A 16,850-nucleotide genomic window follows, 5' to 3' on the forward strand; every position below is an offset into this window, starting at 1 on the left:
GTCTGCGTTCCTCCGGTGACCATAGTTGGGGGAATCCTTAGGTAGAGAAGGTATAAATAGATCTATCAGGATCGAGGCATGATGTCTTATGGGAGAAGAGGCAGGATTGGGGGACATGAAGCCGGGCAGGGACAGACTGTTGTGGATCATGGGTGCGTGGCTACATGGAGTAGCGCTCCCCCACCGTGGTTGCTCCCTGGAACGCCGACAGCAGAGGATCTTGTAGGATCTTGCCGAGGAATCCTGCTCCTGAGGTAGCATTTAGGGTGTGCATTACAGGCACACGGCAGCCAGCTGTGCAGGCTTGGGGAGTTGGCAAAGTCCCTGATGTGGGCTGGTTGGCTCTCACCCTTGGTCTGTGTGTCTGGTGACATTTCAAGGAGATGGGTAGAGGTGCGCAGGGACCCCAGAGCCACTGGGCAGTGTTGATATAGTCTCCCATGTAAGGAAGGTTCCTCCCATTGTCTTGACTGTAGGCTTCTCTGGGGTGGGTGCAACTTATTGGCTGGACTTTGCTCTTGGATGTAGGCTGTGCTGAGAATTCTGTCCAAGCTGGAGCTGGTCCCTGGGCTTTGTTCTGGGGGTCATCTTTTGAGGCCATCTGTCCTTGGGATTGGAGTGCCACCCTGATCGTGGCCTAGCTCTCCTCCCTTACCATACTGTAGGGAGGCTCCAGCTGCCTGTGGAGCAGGGAAGAGAACCCCTGGGTAGAGCGCAGACGCCCCCCTGACTGTTCAGGCGAATTAAATAATCCCTAGAGGAGGTGACACTGAGCTGGATCTTAAAGGAAACCTCAGGTGATGTGCTCAGACCCAAGACACTGATCTGAAGGGGTGTTGGGTGGTCCCATTGATGAACTGGCCATAGCCTTAGGTCTGAGCAGGCATGGACCTAGGCTTTTGCTGACAGCCTTCATGCCTTGGTGTGGTGATGGGGGAGAACTCCGGGAGGGTCGGTCGTTGGCTTTTAGCCTGACCAAGGCCTACCTGTCATAAAACGTGGGCACTTAAGGCCCTCGCTTCTCGTTGCACACGCACATCGATTGTGTTTGGGAAAAGGTGGGAATGGATTTATAATTAGAGAACAATCCTGACGATCAATAGGGAGATTATTAGAACCATAAATAGAACCTTAGGCTGCAGATGAGACAATGTCCCTTGAAGCAGGGCGTCGATCACTGATGATCAAGTACCGCCTGGGCCCTCTGCTATTAAACACTTCTGGAGAGATGGGTTGTGAGGCTGTCACAAATGGCCGGTGGCCTGATGGGGCCGATTAGGTGGATTGGTTCCCACAGGTGGTTTAGACAGCTTGGCCTGCATCCTACAGGGGTGGGGAGGACAGGGCCAGGAAAGTGGTCAGGGAGGAGAGCTGGTCCTTAGAGGGGATGGTGTGACCTATGACTCCCGGGGCCCTCTGGAGCCACCCACAAGGCCTGGAACATTCTAGGTGCTGACCGTGTCACTGAGAGCTGCCCTGGGTCCTGCGTCTGGGTGTGAGTGTAGTCCAGTTGACCTTGTGACCCCGAGTTTCAGCAGGTCGAGAAGCTGTTGGACTACACAGCTTTATTGAACCCAAGCCACAGCCACATCTTACTTGGGTTTGGAGGGAGCATCTCCCTTGGAGGAGACTGCCATGACAGGTATCCTCGGGGCATAAGTACATCACGTGACATGAACCTGCCCCGTGGATGGGTGACACACTGGCATGGACAGGTTGAAGGATGTCCTCTGAACCTCCCCTCCCACCAGTGACCCCTGTGAGGGCCTGGCTGTCCTTCACGCTTGTTCAGAGAGGTGCCCTTTCCTGATCATTTCACCGTCGAGCGTCCATTGCATCCCAGGGGTGGCCTGAGACCACTGGATATCCGATGTTTACATGACAGTTCGTAACGGTAGCAGAGTTACAGCTCTGAAGTAGCAACAGAGATAATTTTATGGTTGGGGGTTCACCAAGTGGTGAGGAACGGGATTAAAGGGTTACAGCTTTAAGGTCGAGAGACATCCACCCAGGCAGAGGTCCTGTTGTGACAGATGAGGATGATCTCACGTGTGGTCTCCCCAATGCCATCTTGTGGCATGTCCCACAATCAGAAGCCCCCTCGGAGGTCAAGAAACCTGTTCTCATCTTGTAGCAGACTCTCCAAGACAGGACTCAACCTCCCGACCCCTTGGTTGGTTTGAGATGGCACAGTTGACATCAGAGAGGCCTCAAGGAACTAGGGCTCCCCACTGCACGGTGGTTGGGTGGCACTGTCCTCGGGTTCCCTGCTTGCTTCCTACTCAGAGCTGTGTACAGAGCCTGCCGCTTGCAGTTAATAGAGACCTTAGGTGGATATTGGAGGTGGAGGGCTCCCTCTGAGCTGTATAGCCTGGCTGTCGATGGAATCCTCTAACTTGTTGCTGACACCCCTGTCCAGCCATCAGTTTATCTCCCTGTGTAGTGGGGGTTGGTGAGGTGGCCTCCTCTTCCGTGTGAAGCCCCATTGAGCTTGCTTCTGTAGTGTGGGTGGGGACAATGCACTGAAGGTCCAGGACTTCCCCTCTTATGCCAGGCCCTGGAGGCCCCTGGGTAATGAGGCCCAGGAGAGGAGCAGGCAAGCAAGAATAAGGGTGTAACATTCCCTCACAGGAGCACCCAGCAGGACGTCGGTGGGGCAGGGAGTCCTAGAAGGCACTGTGCTTCCCATGCCAGAACCCCCTAGATGCAGAGCTCAGAGGGCTGCCGAGGAAGGCTAGTCTGTCTTTCTCAAACTGGCTTCCGCAGAGCCCTGGTGTACCACAGAGACCAGCCTGCTTAGGTTCTGCAGTGTCTCGCCTCCATGTGGGTGCTACCCAGGCTGTGATGCAGTCATTTCTCTGTAGCTTCCCTTAGCCGGGGCTGGCCTCACGCTGCTCTCCTCTCTCCACACTTTTCCTTCGTTGCTGCTGTGTCTCCATCACACTTTCTGTTTGGCTGCCCACCCGCATCCTCCCCCCCGCCCTGTTGTGCCTGTGCCGTGGTCCCCCATCCCTCGCCCACACCACCGCTGCTCTGCACTCGCTTTGGGACGGCTTCTTTTGGCTCTCCCAGGCTCTGCTTCCGGCAGGAGTTGGCAGTGGCCGTCCTGATGGACAGAGCTGCATCATGGCAGCTGGTGGGACGGTGGAACCAAGTCACGTGCGGGACTCCTGAGACAGGTCAGTGTGGGGAGGACTGGTGGCGCAGGTGGGGTCAGATGGCCGAAGGCTCTGGTACCCGTGTGGATGCCCGGGGTGGCTGGGCCTAAGGGAGTGGGTAGAAGGGCCATGTGGGGGATGGGGCAGCAGCTCAGGCCCCCTGCAATGCTCTTGCTTTGATCCTCAGTGCCCGGCAGTTGGACCAGGGGTTGTGGGCCCTGGGTCCCAGCACCGCCATCACGGACTATAGGTTAGCTGTGGGATGGACACCTCTCCTCCCCAAGTCCCTAGGCTCTGTCTGCTGTGCCTAGTAAATGCTCAGCCAAAGGACTCAGACCACATATTGTCAGCCTTATAACTTACATGTTAATTATTTCCCATGCCCCTCTTCCTGACTAAGCAGTTCGGCCTTTCATAGGTAGTTTAAAAGGGATCCACGTTGGGGCGAGGGAGTGGCTCAGAGAAGAGCCCTGGGTTCTGAGGCACGTTTAGGACTGTTGTCCCAAACACCTATGGGCATGTAGCTGATAGATGCTTGGTAAGCCATTCCAGGTTTGCCCTTTTTAGCTATGGACTTTCTGGGGTACTGGGTACCACGGGGGGCTAGGAAGGTGCTGGGCTGGCACTGGTTCAAGGCTTGGGGTGGGCTTGGGACTTTTACAGGCAGAGAGAGTCTGCTCCATCTCCTGGCTGGGGTCCTTCAGGATGAGGCCTTTGCTGTGAGGAGGGTAACTGCCCTGCACTGTTAAGATCTCTGGGTACAAGGTGGCTTGTTCTACAGAGGTTCCACACGTGGTCTCAGGGCTACATCCTTTGAGAGATCCTGGGAGTACTGAGCTCATCCCAGGGTCACTATACCAGGCCCGTGCCCTCTCAGCCTGGGCATCCAGTCTTCTGTCATCTGAGACACAGGCCATATTGGCTGAGTAGAGAGGGTATTTGGGAGTCCAAGGGGCCTGGGGCTTTCTGGGAAGAGACCAGCTGCCTGTCCTTCTCTGCTAGGGCTTGAGTCCCCGCTGCCCCAGGAGCCTGAGGGGCAGGTAAACATCATGTGCAAACTGTCCTGGGAACATTTAATTATATTCGTGCACCATGCTGAGGGCCTCTCCCTTTCTAGAATTTATTTTTGCTAATTAGTTGGAAATGCCAGAGTTGTATTTCAGACAGTAGAGTGTCAGACGTTATCACATGGGGGACAATTAGCACTCATGCCAAATATTTATTGCGGTGACTTGTATAATTGTACCTCTGGGTGCTCCCAGATGGCCCAGGGATGAGGGGCAGAGGTCTATCTGCCTGACCTCTGTGGTCACTACAGGGCTTGAGAAGGGCTGTAAAATCAGCCCCAGGTGAGGTCTGCATTTTCCTCCATGGCTGGGGTAGACCTGTCCCATGCCTGAGGTGGGAACATAGGTCCAGGCTGAAGGTCCCAGTCTTCTGGCTGTGATTTCCAGTCGTATAGGCAGGATTTTGCAAGTGTGTGTGCGTGTGTGTATGTGTGTGTGTGTGGGGGGGTGTCTAGGGGTAAGTGAGGGTACTCAGCCCGGGGTGATGGGTCTTGTCACTTGCCTGTTCCTTATGTGGATTTCTCCTTCCTCCAGGCCGAGGCTGCTGTAGCTGCTGTGGCTGTGGCCGACACTGTCCGAGACTGTCCCCCAACAGCAGGCTCCGATCGCATGTCTAAGGCGTGGGGCCGAGGGACAGCATGCACGACAGCCCTGGTTACCCCAGCCCCAGGCACTTCAGCAGGGGGTTCCACAGCTCCATCGGCAGCGGCCTCTTTCTTTATAAGGTAGGTCCTCTGGGGTCACACAAGCTGCAGTGTATTGTTGGGGAATTGAAGCCTTGAGTTCTTGGTTCCTGGCGTATGTCCTACTCTTGGGAGAAGGAACTGTGGCTTACTCAGTTGACGGAAGAGTGGGGCCTGCGAGAATCCTGGCTGGCCTCGAGGGGCACCTTTCAAGGGTACCTGTCTAGGGCCTAGAGCTTCGGTGCATAGAAGTGATGGTGCTGTGGTTTGACCCCTTCCCTCCAGGATGCCCAGCTTGAGGATGTAAGGTGGTGTGGTTGTGGTGGTCTGGCCAGAGGGAGAGAAGTATTTCAAGGTGGGAGGTGAGAGCAGGACCCCTCTCTCCCTGAATTTGGCCAGTGGATGGGTGAGGGAGCTTGGCCAGGGGATGGTTGGAGAGTGTTTCCCCAGCCCAAGGCAAAGCCTTTGGTTCTACAGACCCAAGGCTGGACAGCCTGAGGGAACAGGGATTAAAGGATGTAATGGCCATAATGAGAGGTAATGGCAGCCAGCTGGGGGTCACTGTCCCATTAACAGCCCGAATGGGCGCTGATAAGCTCGTCCGTATCACGCTGGGCAGTGTGCAGAAGCTGTCTTATCAGCCCTGGTCCGGGGGGACTTGAGGGCCTGATGGGGGGGCGTGACGGGGCATGTGATTAGGGCATTGTCAGGGCTGGCTGATGAATGCTGCTGTGACTGATGCCGCCTCAGCAACCAGCCCAGTCGGATGCAGATGGGGACAGTCTGCCTGAGAGCCTCCCGTGTGCCAGCAGCAGCCCGGGTGGTGTCTAGGGACTGGGCATGAGGGGCTAATAGCTGGCCATGTCTTATCCTGTTCAGTTCTGGTTTCAAGGGCCTTTGCTTTGAGGATTTGGTGGCCTTTGTGGGGGCTACACTCCTGGCACAGTACTTGGTCTGAGGTTTCGAAATGCTCAGATCTGTTGGAAAGTGTTTACAAAGACATTGGTCCTGAGTCTGGGTACCACCCAGCACTCTGATTCTGAGGCCCCTGGAGCGTCTTGACACAGTGTGTGTGGTGTGAGTGGCCCCCTCCCACTGGCTCATTAGCCACACTGCCCGGCAGCAGGCAGCAGCTGCTGGCTGCCTTTTGTCTCATCCCAGGCTATGGAGGTTCCTCTGCCTGAGCAACACCCTGACCTTGGAAAGTTACCATAGAAACAAAGAAACAAGTGGACTTGGTTGGGGGCTGGAGGCAGGTTTCCCAAAGCAGAGTGCCAGCCTGTGTGTGTGCCGGCGTGCGTGTGCGTGAGTGTGTATGTGCGTGTGGAGGTGAAATGGGAGTCACTCTGAGTATCAGTGGCTTCCTGACCTTTGACGTGTGGCTTCTTGAGGGTCATGACGTGTGGCTTCTTGAGGGTCAGGTTTAGTGTAGGTGTTTCTGCAAGTAGTGTCCAATAGGGCGGAGATTGCTTGTGGGAGGCTCACCCCTGTGAGCTTTGCAACTTTGTAACCACTGCCTAGCATTGTGGGTAAGGGAGAGACTTGGAGTTGCAGAGGGGCTTGTCCAGCGTGCTCAGGAGGCAGTAGAACTGCGGCCCCTCCCCACCCCACCGCTCATACTGAGCAGGTGCTGTGCTTCTGCCCTCACCCTCTGAACTCACCAGTGGAGTGATCCTCGCTGATCCCTTGGGAGTCTTGCACAATGGTGTGTGTGTATGTGGCGGATGTGTGTGTGTCTGGAATCTGTGAAGGTGGCCTTGGATGGAGGCCAGATCAGAGAGCTGCTCTCTCTCTGAGGGCTTCAAGGGCTGAGGAGATGTAGTGATAGAGGCATCTGTGCCGTGCGGGGAGAGTAGGGTGAGCTCAGCAGTTCTGGTTCTCAAATCTTACAGCCCTGAGGGCTCTGCCCTTGCCCTGACTTTTTTCTCCAGGCTGAACAACCAACTCAAGCCATCCTCAACCACTTCAGTGTGCCGTGCCCGCTGTACACTGTAGTCCCAAGGGTACCGGGGAGCCCGGGAGTTGGGGGAGGGGTGGAGTAGCATCCCCTCCGCTGGACCTGTGGTTAAGCACTGATCTGATATACCTTCCCAGTCATAAATTTGAGGCCACACTCGGTGGGGACTGCTGTGACCCTGACATCCATGCTCTAAACCCTCTAACTGCTGTGTAGCTAGCAGTCTCCCCTCTCTCTGCTGCTCTGGTTAATGAGCACAGCATGCCTGCCTAGCTGTCCTAACGCTCTTGGTGAATATGGGTTACCCCTGGCACCCAGAATCTACATATCTTGGGAACATCTGACAGGGGGAGGCAGCTTTTCTGGACCCATGTTTGGATCTAGCTGGCAGCTGTGTAGAGGCTCTGAAGCTGGGCCTGAGCTATCAGGTCGGGGGACTTGCCAGAGAAGTCTCTCACTTGTTCCAGCCTCCGGGTAAGACCCTCCGGTGGCCGCTGCCCTAGAAGACCTTTGGTGACACCTCCCTCTAATCAGGTCCTGAGTTCCTTTGATCCACTGAGGAGCTCCCAGTGAGTACTCCAGGCCCTCAAAAGGTAGATCCTGCAGATGGCAGGTCTGCTATAGGGAAGGAGGCTCGGTGCGTGATCCTGCCGTACCCGCCAACCTCTTGACTTAGGGAAGCTTTGGATTGGCAGCATCTGGCCGCCAAGGGAACAAACTACCTTTCAGATGTTCAGAGACCTTGTGTTAAGCCCAGGTGCTTCTAAAGTAGCTTCCTCTTTGAAAGACGTAAGTTTTCTTTATGAGACGGGAAGTTTTTTTTCTTGCTTTCTGTTCTCACGAGTCGGTGACCAGAGAATGATGGATCTGGGGTTGCTTGATGTTCAGGCTTGCGGTCACAAACCTGGTCATTCACGTCCCCAGCGTAGGCGTGTGCCAGGCTTCCCGTGAGCTCGGGTCTCTCCAGAAGTCTCAGGCGAGAGTGGTTCTATAGAACAGGAAACTTAGGGCTAGGGTCTGCATTGGGGCATTAGGATGGTCTTCCTAGAGGTGGTGATCCCTGAGAGCTGTTTGGAAGCTCCCATCTTTTTGGTTTTTCATCAGGGGGAAGCCTGTTCAGATTTGCCCATTCCTCTCTGCATACCCCAGTGCTCCAGGGCTGCCACTTCCTCACAGTGTGGTGGTCTTGCTGGCCCTGGGTATGATACCCTATCTTTTCTTAGCCTTGGTGAGACCAATTTGTGTGTGTGTGTGTGTGTGTGTGTGTGTGTGTTTGTGTTTGTGTGTGTATGTGTATATGTGTGTGACTGTGTATGTGTGTGTGTGGTGTGTGTGTGTGTGTCTGTGTGTGTGTTTCTGTGTGTATGTGTATATGTGTGTGAGTGTGTGTGTGACTGTGTGTGTATGTGTGTGTGTGGTGTGTGTGTGTGTCTGTGTGAGTGTGTGGTGTGTGTGTGTGTGTTCTTGCTGCTTAGATCCCAGGTTTGTGTCTTTACCAAACTGGGATCCTCAGGGTCAGTCCTAGCCTCTGTGACTCCCTAAAGCCAAACCCTGGAAGGCTTGGGAGGTTGATGGAAATCTGTCTATTTTCATCAAAGACCAGGTACTTGTCCTGGTATGTTGGCCAGAGAACGGCTGGGAGTCATGCTTTGTGAGTGGTGAGCCATAAAGCAGGTACCTAGGGGCTAGGCTGGCTCTGGCAGCTGCTGGCTCCCACCTGTCTGCTGCTGTAAGTCAGGTCAGACCCAGGAGCTGGCCATGCACAGGAGACGCCCAGGGCAGCTAATACCTACCTGTGCTGTGGTCTTTGGCTTCTGAGGGTGTTACCAAGGGCAGGGTTGTCTATAGTCCCAGTGGCCTACCCAGCCTTGTTCCTGGCCGCCATCTCGTTCCAGCTGTCTGTTCTCCACCAGCCTCTACATACCTCGAGGTATGGGTGCCCTCCCCCAACCTCCCACCCCCATATCCTTCTTTAAAGATTGCACTGGGGCCCTGCCTGACCTGGAGGCTGGTTCAGAGTGGGCGTGCCTTGGCTTCTGCTGTCTGCTGACCAGTGTAGGCACCTTGGGAGGGAGCTCACCACACCCCCAACCCCAGGAGAATATTTGGCAGCCCCCATGTACTGTCTCCAAACCCTAGGAATAGGTTTTCCTTGCCTACTTACAGGCAAAAAAGCTACTCCAGGAAGTCTCCTTGTCCTGCCCAGGCAGCCCTGGGCAGTGCCAGGCAGGGGGGGGTCATGCCTTCCCTGTCTTGATCAGACCTGGAAATAACACTGCTTTCTGAGGCAGAACTGGGGCTTTTTTTCTGAGGCTATTGGGGTGGGATCTGGAGTGAGGGCCCAGATAGGTGTTGGAAGGCATGAAGAGGCCCTGAGCTGGTGCTGGCTCTCCTGCTGTGGCCCTTCCCAGCCATTGTCCTTGTCCTGTGACTCCCCGCCACCCTCCACAGGAGTAGTGTGGGACCCATGAAGGTTTGACCTCACAATTTTCAGCATACACAGTGGTGGGTAACAGTGTCCTCCCTTCTTGCCCATGTTTTGCCATGTGCTACTACGAAAGGAGTTAAGAAGCTGAGATGCTTTCTCACAAGGCTCATTTGAGCTTCGCAAACACAGGCTCAGGCAGGTACAAGGCAGATGCTTAGGGCACCCCCAGGGTGCAGGTACGACCACTGGCAGAGAACTCCAGGTTCTGGGGCCCAGGGTCTTCCTGGGCAGACCACCACCCCTACTTTGCCCAGTCTGCAGCACACGGTGCCGCTGTGCTCGGCTCAGTTAAAGACTCCGCCATGCATCGTAGATTACTTTTATTTTCTGTGATGACACCTCGCTAGGAGGAAGCTGCCCCTGGGGCCTCTTGAAAGACAACTCCTATTAAAGATGAGAGCGGTTACCAGAGCGCCAGCAACGTGGTGGGAGGTGCCAAGGGGGCCCAGGCTCTGGGCTCCTGCATGTCGGATCCTCCTGAGGAAGAAAAATTGGGACTTGGGAGGCCTAGAGGGATGGGGGTGGGATACAGCATGGGTGGGGGACATTTGGGCATGTTGGGGAGAGGCGGAACTGGTTAGATAGCTTTCTCGTCCTGGTCACCTGCCACCACCCAGGTCTCCTCCTTTGGAAAGCGGTGACAGGCCCGGGGAGAGAGGCTCAGCTTCATGGTGTGCGTAATGTAAAATCTAGTGATATTCTTGGGTCTCTGTGTTGGAGGCGTGGGTTGGGCCGTGCCGTTTTCATGGTCCACAGGCAAGGTAGGAGGAGCCTGAGACTTGACTAGAGAGGACTTTTCAGGGCCAGGTATACTGGGGGGGGGGCAGTGGGGACAACTGTTGCAGGGGTCTGGGGTTGTGGGAAAGCCCATCCCAGGACAGACACCTGACCCTCCTGTCCCTGGGATAGGGCCAGCATGAAGAAAGTGTGGATAGCTAGGGTGGAAGCCTGTGGTTTCAGAGCTCAGCACAGAGCAGAATGTGGTCCTATGTCCACACGGATTGTCCCGCCTGTGGCCCCATCCTGGGATCCCACTCAGAAAACCGAAGTTTGGGCCGTGCGACTGTAAGAATGTCTGGCTGTTTACTCAGAGTGACTCTCCACATGGCTGATGGGGTCTGAGATGGGGCAGCCTGCTGTGGACATAGGCACAGTGACTGAGTGACAGGGGTAGCTGGTGGCGCACACCCTGAGTGCCCTCCTCTCCTCCCCAGGGCTGCCCAGAAGCTCAGCCTGGCCTCTAAGCGCAAGAAGCACCCGCCACCGCCTGCACCCTCTGCTCGAGGTTCATCCACTTACGCCACGGACTTCAGTGGCACTCTGCAGCTGTGGCCGCCCCCGGTGCCCCCCTGCCTGCTCAGGGCCGCCTCCAAGGCCAAGGAAAACCCCAGCAACTTTGGAAAGGTAGGTCCCGTGCCTGGAGGTGGGGAGGCCGGGCTCTCAGATAAAATGTAGGAGGTAGAGGGCCCCCGTTTTCTTCTCCAGAGTCACGGTAAGACAACTGGCAGCGCTACGGAGAGGGAGAACGTACCTCTGGGGCGTGGCACCCGGAAGGGCATGGGGAGTCTGTGGAGCTGTGAGAAATGATGGGAAGAATGATGTCTTCCGGTCCCAGGGGCTTGTTCCAGGGTAGCCATGTGGTGTTTTGGGGTGGGAGCTGATCGTTCTTGCTCATCCCCCCCTGCCCCCCCACACACACCGGATGCTGCTTTGAGCGGGGCTGGGCAAGGAGGAGGCAGGTGGGACCCCCTCAGCGTTCCTGAGTCCGTTATCCAGGCAACCCAGCCGGTGGGTTTCAGACTGGAGGAGACTGAGGTCTGGAAAGGGTATGCACCCTGTGTGGTGATGGGACAAGCTGGTTGGCTCCAGAGTTCCCCCCAAGCCTTCTGATTTGGTTCCTATGGCCGGCACCTCTCTGAGGGAGAAGTTCTGTCCCCCAGGCTCTATGGGGTACTTCTGTGGCAGGATCATGCAACTGATGCTTGGGTGAGGTGGGGAGCCAGACTCTTAGAACCACTGTGGGAGAGTTTTGCTGACCTCTGGCCTGCTCCCAAGTGTGGCCTTCCCCTCCTAGGCATCCCGAGAATTACAGAGTTGGGCCTGCTCCACCTTGCCCAGTGCAGCCATCCCTGAGTTGGCACCAGCCCTGCATGCTTGACTCTTGCACACATGGTCAGCACTGGCTCGTGTGGGGGGGGTAAACTCCTAAATAGGTACCAGAAAGGAAGCCATGTGTTTGTGGCCTTCCTTCCCAAAGGGAGGCCTCCTCCTGTGGTAGAGCCCCAGAGGAAGGAAGAGCCCTCCAGACAGGGCTGTCCAGACAGGCGAGTGGGAGGGTCTGGGGCTCCTTCGCCCTCGCCAGGCTGACTTCACTGTGTACCCTGTTAGCATCTTGGGCAGCTTTCATTCCCCTCTGCCTCCTCTCAGAATGCTAATTGGTGGCTGGAAGCCAAGTCTCCTGGCTCCTCCCTTCCCCTGGGGTGGGGCCACACCCCATGGTTTCCTCAAGGCAGTCTGCTGGAGGGAGTAGCCTCTGGTGGAGCGGAGTATGGGAAATAGACCAGCCTGAGGTTGAGAGCAGGCAGTTGGCGTGGGAGCCACGCACATGTTCAGTGTAGCTAGGGAGTGTAGTCGAGTTGACTCAGACAAGCCTCTCAATTCTGGACCCTGCTGTGCGAATTTGAACTGGTATCCTGGTCCTGCCCCAGGCCACTGTATTGCAGTGTGGGTCTAGGTGGGCAGCTCACCTGGCTGGGCCTTCCTGGGAAGGGTGCAGGTCTGCATATACACAGTTGTTCAGCCCCAGTTGGGCGGGGCATGAGCAGGGCAAAGGCAGCCTTTCTGGACAACATGCTTGGTGTCAGGTAGCTGCACCCACGTCTGTGCCTACTGTGTTGAGAGGAGGGGTGTTCCTGACCCCCACTACCTATGCCTGCCAGTCCTTGGCTGCCCCACCTTTTACACTGGCCACGTGTAAGAGATGAGGTTTCAGCACTGATGAGGGAAGGAGGGAGACTGGACCCAGTCCTGACCAACTTGAACACCCCAATCTCCTCTCTACCTGTCACAGCTCCAGGACAGATAGGTATCCCACGGACCAGGCAGTCACTGTTTGAGCTGAGACCCAGGGAAGGAATTTGGGCCCAGGACCAGCCTGGTCAGGTGTCTGCTCACCTGGCTTCTCTTCCTCAGGGGGGTTGTGGTGGGTGCAGGGAGTGTCTGCCCTAGGGCTGATGGGGTAAGGAGTCCCATTGGAGTTCTGAGTGGCAGCTCTTCTTTCTGTCACCATATTTGGGGGCCTGCCAGGTCTCTGCCGCCTGTGGGAGGCCTTCAACCTTCTTGCTGCTGACCCTGGACCATTTGGGGCTCCCCCCACCCGAGAGACCAGGTGTCCTGGCCACCAGCCTGTTAACCAGGCCCCATACCTCTGTACCCGTCCCTGGCCCTAGGTGTTATTAGCACTAACGTCACATCACCAGAAGCGCCTCCTGAAAGGCGTTTAATATTGCCACAGAAAAGAAGTTAGATTACATTCAGTGTCTGACATTAATGTGCTACTTAAGATAATTCATCATACAGTGGTATTAAAAAAGACATCTCTAGTGTTGGGTGCTGAGTGGTGCCCCTCCCCCTCCCCAGACTGGTCCACCTCTGGGGAGCTGGAAGCCCTGCTTTTATGTAAAAAAAAAAAAAAAGTGCTTCCCTTCCCCCCCCAGCTCCAGCGGCTTTGTGATATCTGTGCATTTGGGGGGTGAGGATGCTCTTGTCTCCTGAGAGACCCTGTCATTTCCCTGAGGTAATGACAGGTTCTTTGCAGCAGACAATGGATGGGGGCAGTGGGGGGCAGGCTGGACGAGATGCCCTGCTCAATCCCCTCCCCGCCTAGAGACTCAGGATCTGTGCTGGCTCAAGAGGCATCAAGGAGATATCAGAGCCAAATCGTAGCTCTTCCAGGCCTCTCCTCCCCACCAGGCAGCCTCTCACATCTCCAGAACCCATTTGGCTCCTGAAGTGGTGAGGAGTTCACGCTGAAAAAAAAATTGCCAAAAATTACCTGGAAGTGCACATTTTCGTCTGCATTGCAGCAGTGGTTGGAAATGAAACCGTTTTGTTCATGTCACTGGGGAATAAAAGAATCGATTCTTGCCTGATGGAGCCCAGGTTCTGAGTAGCACAGTAGCCAAGGATTCTCAGCTCCTCTCTCTCCCCAGAGGGCGGGACACTGCACTCCACAGGAGGCTCTGCATATCAATGTGCCCCTTGTCCAGTGGGAGCCAGCCTGTGGTGCCTGGGCAGGCTGCCCCCCTAAACCAATTTTGCAGCGTTATGTATCTGTCACTTACAATTAAATCCTTGAAAAATATTGGTTCTGAAATGAGCCTTGGTAATTTGATTTACACCAACGTGGAGAAGTCAGAGATTTCACTGGAGAGTGAAAGGTGTGGCCTCCAGGCAAAGGGGATCCCTAACTCAGGGTGGCCTTGAGGAGATAGTGTCTGCCTGCCTCACACCTCCCGCAGCTTCCCTCCCCTGCACTTGTGGGGAGTATCCATTCTCCACACAGGTTTTGGGGTGCCGCAGCGCTGTTTTCTTTGGCACCCTCATATCCTCTGTTGCATCTTCTTTGAGAGGTCAGGGCCTGGCATGGGCACAGGGCACATTGGAATTTCCTTTGTGCTTCTGCCATGACTCAGGCTGGCTAGTCAATAGCAGAGCTCTGGGAGCTCAGGTTCACCAGGCTGGCTAGTCAATAGCAGAGCTCTGGGAGCTCAGGTCCACCTTTGTGTTCTCCTCTACACCCTCCCGACCTCAGTTTCCCCAAACTGGGGCTCCTTGGGCAAAATTTCAGAATTCCCTCTTCTCAGGTTGGATCCTCGCTCTGGTGGCATCCACTCCACTCTCTGCCTGTTGTAGTTTGTGTCTCCTTCGTGATGATGGCTTTCTGAGTTGGTTCAAGGCAGAGGCAGCAAGCATGGAGTCTCTCCCCAGAGCCTGGCCCTCTGAGGCTCTTCGCACCTCTGTGGCTTTGTTCATTTGTGCATCCCACGGGTGTGCCTGTTGTCTTGCTGGGGTGCAAGTCGTTCCGTGGGACCCTAAGGGAGAAATGCCTGGGGGCCTAAAGGACCTCCCCTGTTTCTGCTAAACTGACCTCTGCCTCCCTGCCTTGCCCTCTCTCCTGCCGTGCTGACTGGCTCTGCACCCCACCAGCCTCACCCCACCCCGGGCTTCATTTTCTCTCTACCCTGCTGACCTCATGTGGGATCCGTTCAGGCAGCATTCCTGTGGTATCGGTACCCATGCTGAGACGTGGGCTGCTGTCCTGACTCGTGCTTGCTTCCCCTGCCCTGTAATTAGTGGCCAGCTGGGTGGAGGGCGGAGCTCAGATGCCTACTTCTGCCCACCCCAGGTGAAGGTTATGCTGCGAATATGGCCAGCACAAGGAGTCCAGCGCTCAGCCGAGTCCACGTCCTTCCTGAAGGTGGATTCTCGAAAGAAGCAGGTGACCCTCTATGACCCTGCTGCTGGGCCTCCGGGCTGTGCGGGCCTCCGGCACGCCCCCACGGCGCCAGTCCCCAAGATGTTTGCTTTTGACGCCATCTTCCCCCAGGACTCGGAGCAGGTACAGTGGAGGGGAACTGCCCGGTGCTTGCGACAGCATCAGATCGGATTTACTTCTGCAGAGTGAGAGCCTAGCTGGCTTTTGCACCTGCCAGGTCTGCCTTCCTAGTGACACTAGCCTAAGAGATTTCCCCAGCCTCTCCCTGGTTCTCCGGGCCAAGTGCTGGGGGAACACTGAGCTCTTCAGAGCCTATTCCCCTAGGAAACTTTTGAGTATCCATATCCCACCCGAAAGCCAGGGACTTTGGAAGCCCACCCAGCTCACGAGCAGTGACCGTGAATTCTTTGTGCCGTGTCATGGGCAGCAACTTTGAGTGCCGGGTTGGGGGTTTGGGCAGACATCCTACCTGTATTCTATGTTTCATCTGCTGACTTAGACGTCCTATACTTCCTGTACGAACGTGGGAGGGTCCTGTGTTCCTGGCCCTGTGTACTTCGGCCACCCTGTGGACTGTCTGCCTGCATGTGACTAGGACAGATGGGCCTTGGGGGCATGCAGGTGTAGCAGAAGGCACCGGTCACAGCCCTTGGGCTCAGACACCTGCCTAATCCCCCTGCGTCCCTCTCCAGGCTGAGGTCTGCTCGGGGACAGTGGCTGACGTGCTCCAGTCTGTGGTTGGTGGAGCTGATGGCTGCATTTTTTCCTTCGGCCACATGAGCCTCGGTAAGTGCTCTGCCATCCCTGTGTACCCGTGGTGCCTTCTAACTGCCCTCCATTTTGGTTGCCGCCATCTTTGAGCCTGGCCCTGGTAGTTCTCCGAGGTTGGTGTGGGAGTGGGGAATCTCCTCAGAGTGTCTGGAGGCTGGAGAGGCCTTCTGGGTTGGCCCTGAGGACCCTGGGCAGGTACCTGAGCTGACAGGACTCTTTGAGGGCAGGCCGTGGAGTGTTAGCAGTGGTTCTCACATACCCCTGTCTCCCAGGCAAGTCATATACCATGATTGGGAAGGACAGCTCACCCCAGAGCCTGGGCATCGTGCCCTGTGCTATCTCCTGGCTCTTCAGGCTCATTGATGAACGCAAGGAAAGGCTGGGCACACGCTTCTCCATCCGTGTGTCTGCCGTGGAAGTGTGTGGCCATGACCAGAGTCTGCGGGACCTGCTTGCTGAGGTGGCTTCCGGCTGCCTTCAGGACACCCAGTCTCCGGGCGTGTACCTTCGGGAGGACCCTGTGTGTGGGACACAGGTGTGGCAACGCTTCCAGCCATTCCGGGACCTCGGAGGAGGGGAGAAGGCCCTCGGGCCACTAAAGACACCTGGCTTCTGCTTTCCTCTCACAGCTCCGGAACCAGAACGAGCTGCGTGCACCCACTGCAGAGAAGGCAGCCTTCTACCTGGACGCAGCCCTGGCAGCCCGCAGCACTAGCCGTGCTGGCTGCGGGGAAGACGCCCGGCGCACCTCCCACATGCTCTTCACCCTGCATGTGTACCAGTACCGTGTGGAGAAGTGTGGCCAAGGAGGAAGTAGGTGCATGGGAGGCCAAGTCCATGGGGTTGCTGTGTCTGTGAGGTTGCCTATCCCTGCTCTCCCCCGGGGTGGGCTGTGGGAGTGTTTGGGTGCCCAGCCCCCAGCACCTGCTTGCAAATATGTTCTCAGTGTCTGGAGGTCGTAGCCGCCTGCACCTCATCGACCTGGGCAGCTGTGAGGCAGCCCCTAGCAGAGGAGGAGAAGCTTCAGGAGGACCCCTGTGTCTGTCTCTGTCAGCTCTGGGCAGCGTCATCCTGGCCCTGGTCAATGGGGCCAAGCATGTACCCTACAGGTGAGTGGGAACACAGACAGGCATGGCTGTTTTGCTGTCTGGTGTTTCTGGGAGCCTCTGCACAAGGCCAGCAGTGGTCTAGGTCTCACCTCAGCCTCTGAGCATCTCCTTGGTTTGTAG

At 56.2% G+C, this 16,850-nt stretch overlaps 1 protein-coding gene across 4 annotated transcripts in view; it reads left to right on the plus strand.

Annotated features, from left to right (window-relative positions):
- Positions 1–16,850, plus strand: part of Kif26a (kinesin family member 26A) — a 35,993-nt gene that overhangs the window by 12,130 nt on the left and 7,013 nt on the right. For all 4 annotated transcript variants that reach the window (NM_001414931.1, NM_001170348.2, XM_087553567.1 and 1 more), the window contains 7 exon segments: positions 4,760–4,950; positions 10,568–10,757; positions 14,761–14,973; positions 15,543–15,636; positions 15,894–16,156; positions 16,251–16,434; positions 16,568–16,730. In NM_001414931.1, the coding sequence (NP_001401860.1) occupies positions 4,760–4,950; positions 10,568–10,757; positions 14,761–14,973; positions 15,543–15,636; positions 15,894–16,156; positions 16,251–16,434; positions 16,568–16,730 (1,298 nt within the window).

This window comes from Rattus norvegicus, chromosome 6 (assembly GCF_021556685.1).
Source record: "Rattus norvegicus strain SHRSP/BbbUtx chromosome 6, alternate assembly SHRSP_T2T, whole genome shotgun sequence".
NCBI lineage: Eukaryota > Metazoa > Chordata > Mammalia > Rodentia > Muridae > Rattus > Rattus norvegicus.